Consider the following 4,804-nt stretch of genomic DNA (forward strand, 5'->3'; position numbering starts at 1 on the left):
GGGGTTTGCTTTTTTGGATGGCAATTTTAGTTGTAAAAAAGTAAGATGGTGTTACTTCATGCCACACGTGTGACACTTATCATTTGTTTTCTTTAATGTTCTGGTCTCCCAATCTCCCATACAGTTTCAGCTCATAAAAATAGCCAGGCTTCTTATTTCATAAAAAATTCACGCTTGATTATTACTTATTAGACACCCCAATTACAAATCTTTGTCATATCACCAACTCTCTTCAAATTTCTTCAACCATACTCTCCCTTGTTCAACTGTTTGATCGACTTCATATCTGCCATAACACTTTCTCTAGGTTGCTGACATCATTTTGTACATCAATGTGTTGGCAAAACAGTCTACAATTCCTCCAAGAAATACGTGATACAGAAACTAGGGGCACACACACGCACACACACATATCAAAAGACACGTGGTACCAAAGGTTTATTTAAGAATTCCCAGCCGAACCAGTGAGCTCATCTGTTTGAGTAAGAACACGGCTTACCGTAAGGATTTTTTTAAACTTAAATGGTTGGACAGAGATAAAACGAAGAAAGATGATACATGTAGGCCGGCACATTCTCAAAGTGAAATTTCTGGGCCCATCAGTCGCTCCACGGCTAACTCCTTGAGTCTCTGTGTCACCTTCTCAGCAACACGCAGGTAGGCTTGCGCCGATGCAGAGTCGGGTGATGATATCACAATTGGTTTGCCTTCGTCTGAACCAGTTCGGATGTCAATTTCAAGAGGTATCTGTTGAGGTAAAAAAAAGAGGGTAAAATGAAGTTACAAATGACTTTCCCCACAAAGGCACAATAGGCAACACTACTGGAATGGCCAAGCAGAAAACATAAGATTTGGATGGACTAAAAAAGGATCAAAGAAAAAGAGTAATCTGCCTTAAGATAAATCAACAATAAAACTGAAAGTACCTGACTAGACTGTTACATTATAAAAATTAAGCCACATTATCAGCATAAACAGATAGATGCAAGATGGTTGCTATAAGTACATACAAATTGTAATAAACTATGAAAATCTGACAAATTTCACTCACCTCGCCCAGAAACTTCATATCCATGTCTTCTGCAGTTCTCTGAGCTCCACCTTCCCCAAAAATGTAAGACTTCTCACCACACTTTGGGCACTTGAAGCAACTCATGTTCTCTACTAAGCCTAGAATCTGCCAAAATATACAGCTGAGTAATGCTGGGAAGAGTGGAAGATTCAGTGAAATATTGGACAATGGCACAGGCTAGAAAATAAACTAATTATTTTTCACTTGTGAAATGAATATGCCTACTGTGATTGGATTCACATGAATAGATATGTGACAGTAATAAACTAACAATAATAACTGATGCTGGTTGGCAATAACATTAACAAATAAACAGGGAAATGAGTGGTGTGGCAGGAATTATAATTCTATCTGAATTAGTATTTAATATCTAATATGCGCAAACAGCTAGAAACTAAGAAAGAAGTACAGAAATCACAAACACAGAAGTTAAACAGAACATACAGGAACTTGGACTTTACGAAACATGTTTGCTCCTCTTCTAGCATCAATTAGAGCAATGTCTTGAGGAGTAGAAACAATTAAAGCACCTGCAGAAACAACATGTAAACAAATGCTTAAAAAAATTGTACACGTTGGTGTTGAATCTTCATAGAACAGACTTGTAAATACCAGATAACCGAAGCCTTTGGGACATTGATAGTTGAGCATCACCAGTGCCGGGGGGCATGTCAACAACAAGAACATCTAGATTACCCCAGGCTACTCCCCTTGTCATCTTCTCAAGAGCACTCATTACCTGATACAAACAATTGTTTGGTGTTAGGGGATTTCATGTGATCAATGCATTTCTAATATAGCACATACCAATTCATCCCATGCTAGTACTATGAATTCTAAATAAAGTACAATGTAAAATTTAATAGTGGTAAACTGGTAATGACAAATAACTTCAAAGTTCAAACTAGGCACAAACAATTCTGACATGCTTCCTGTTTCCACTGTCGTACTTGTGCAGTAATATGCATGTTTCTAGTGATTCATCTATTATTGTATTTATTAAGGACGGCAACAGGACCGGAATGTTTTTTCAAGCATCTGAAACAAGAAGTTAATGGAAAATACGAGCAAAAACAAACCATAGGACCTCTCCAAACGATTGGTGCATCTTTGTCTACAAGAAATCCGATGGACATACATCGCACTCCATGGTTCTCAACTGGAATCATCCTCATGTCTACAAACAGAGAGGAGGTTACAGTCAACCAAAAGAGATGTGGCAACCATAAGCAAATGAGCAGAGCAATGAAGTTCAAAATTCTGGTCGTATAGGTAAATCAGTGTCCACAAAATTATTAGTGACAGGGTGGGGGATAATAAAAGGCTAAGCCGCCAAGCATCACAGTTCACATGTTAATTAGTACTCCCTCCGTTCCGAATTACTCCCTCCGTCCGGAAATACTTGTCGGAGGAATGAATGTATCTAGATGTATTTTAGTTTTAGATGCATCCATTTATATCCATTTCTGCGAAGAGTATTTCCGGACGGAGGGAGTATAAGATGTTCTAACTTTTTTCCGAATCGGATGTATACAGACGCGTTTTAGTGTTGTTTGTTCACTTATTTCAGTCCGTATGTAGTCCGTATTGAAATATCCAAAACGTCTTATAATTTGGAACAGAGGTGATACTTGAAGACTCGTACAGAATTATATGCCCGAATAGCTCTATTCAACTCAACTCATGTAGTGCAATGTTAAAATTGTGATACACACAATATGTTTTTCCGCAAACTGTGACTGCCTGAGACCCTGAAGTTATAGTTTGTCAGATGGATTTGATTAAAAGGGTGAGTCGCCATAAGCTTGAAGCCTTGAACTGGCCTGAAAATACTGATATGGCCAATATGCTCACATACTTAAATGAAAGTAGCAAGCATGATCCACATGCAAACTGAAGCACCGTTCAGTAAGGAAAATATTGGCATGCCTGGGTGTTATTGGCCTGATGATAATGGGAACTGATTTCAAACAAATAATTACATTGTTCCAAGTAATTCTCAATATTTTAGCAGACATAGACCATCTGAGCTTACTGCTTCATTCAGAACTTAGAACAGAGATATCAATTCGTAATGAATTAATCACAATGTTTGTAATAGGGTGTTCTCTTCAGGTGTTTCTGCATAAAATGTTTTACTACCATAAATTTTGTGTTGAAACCAACATTATTCAAATATAAATAAAAAAACTATATTATGCATAAAAATGTGGGGAAACAATAATATCTATCTGTTAGGATCTTAGAATATGTAGCAGTACCAGGACAAAAGGAAAATCTTGTAGCTCACAACAATAAAATGCTAGCTAATTATTGTAGATTTAACTTCTGAGGCAAAAAATGCAACATGTTTGTATGGCAAATCCGCATATGTTGCGAGAGGTGCAGCTGATAGTGATACCTTCACTTACTTCAGGCTTTTCATGCAGATGCATCATTGTGGGAATGGATGGTCCATATATGTCAGCATCTAGCAAACCAACCTTGAGCTTAAACTCCTTCGCAAGTGCTACAGCAATGTTAACTGCAACAAAACAAGTACTAAAAATAAGGGGAATTTAATCAAGCAAGTGACATGCCTCTCCATTTCTGCACAAACATCATAAGATGTTCATCTCGATTCAGTATAAGTTTGGTTCATGACAGTTTGCATGAAAAGGAAAGAGAGATTATGCACCTATATCATTGGCATCTGGCTGCCCCAATCCCTCTCCAGAACAGAACATTAGTTGAATGCCTTAACCAGAATCAATTCTACTTTCAGGATAATTAATGGGCATATCTTAAGTCTGGCATCATTTCTACTTCGGTGCGAATTTACAGTTTTCCTTTTCCTTTTAGGAAGTATATGAACTCTAGAATCCTAATGCATGTTCCAAGTACCTTACAAGCTTCTGCACTAACAAATTTGGAAAGAAGAGACCAGAATAGAACCTGCAGTGGTGGACTTGCCGACGCCGCCTTTCCCTGAAGCGACAGCAATGATGTCACTTACGCCACTGATTGAGAGGCCGCCCTTCGCGGCGGCGCTGTAGCATCTCCTGCCACCAAGCAAACCCTATAAAAAGCAGGGCTATGAGCACATTTCAAGAAAGTAGTTCAGTGGAATGAGCATGAAATGGACGCAAATGCGCAGCGGCCACTTTGTGCGAAAATCAAATCATTTGGCAGCAATAGGAGAAGATTTGTGGTCTCACCGAGCGAGAGGCAATCCGGAGCATCGGGAAGAAACAGCCCTGCCGGAAAGAGGTTCTTCTTTTCCCTTCTCTGTGACTGGGACGGTGTGGTGGGCGGAGGCAGGGGAAGACTGGTGGTGGGCGGGAGAGGTCGCGGATTCGCTAGGTTGCGGTGGGACGACGAGTCCTGCAGGAGCGGCGGCACCAGAAGGGATCCGGTGGAAGTCGACGGCGGCGACCTTCCAGGTCTCCAGGAGGCGGCGGCGTCTGTGACGGGAAGGCTGTTTCGTTGGTTGGACTTGGAGGGCTGACGGTGAAGGAGAGGGACCCGCGGCTTGGGCCATATGGGCCGTGCCCCGTGGGCCAGGCCACGGGCACATAATTTCATAGTTGTGCTTTCGGTTTTACTAAAAAAAAGTTGTGCTTTCGGTTTTCCCGGTTTTTTGGTTCCGATTTTTTTTCTGGTTTTCGTTTTTTAGTTTGGATTTTTTTGCCTTCGTTTTTTTATTTCCGGGGCTTACAAGTTCTTTTAGGAAAAATAGTTCGTCCAAACCTA

At 40.2% G+C, this 4,804-nt stretch overlaps 1 protein-coding gene across 2 annotated transcripts; it reads right to left on the reverse strand.

Annotated features, from left to right (window-relative positions):
• Nucleotides 1-298: 298 nt before the first annotated feature.
• On the reverse strand, nucleotides 299-4,545 carry LOC123096067 (iron-sulfur protein NUBPL). 2 transcript variants are annotated; one of them, XM_044517661.1, is made up of 8 exons: nucleotides 4,270-4,545; nucleotides 4,007-4,130; nucleotides 3,474-3,596; nucleotides 2,152-2,249; nucleotides 1,685-1,811; nucleotides 1,517-1,602; nucleotides 1,052-1,177; nucleotides 299-747 (listed from the first exon to the last, which is right to left on the reverse strand). In XM_044517661.1, the coding sequence occupies exons 1-8, from the start codon at nucleotides 4,291-4,293 to the stop codon at nucleotides 577-579; spliced, it is 879 nt and encodes a 292-aa protein (XP_044373596.1). In that variant the 5' UTR covers nucleotides 4,294-4,545; the 3' UTR covers nucleotides 299-576. The 2 variants fall into 2 exon arrangements, with proteins under 2 accessions (XP_044373596.1, XP_044373597.1); XM_044517662.1 differs by lacking the exon at nucleotides 2,152-2,249 and having other exon boundaries at nucleotides 3,484-3,596.
• Between the last annotated feature and the right edge of the window lie 259 nt (nucleotides 4,546-4,804).

This window comes from Triticum aestivum, chromosome 4D (genome assembly GCF_018294505.1).
Source record: "Triticum aestivum cultivar Chinese Spring chromosome 4D, IWGSC CS RefSeq v2.1, whole genome shotgun sequence".
NCBI classification, from domain to species: domain Eukaryota; kingdom Viridiplantae; phylum Streptophyta; class Magnoliopsida; order Poales; family Poaceae; genus Triticum; species Triticum aestivum.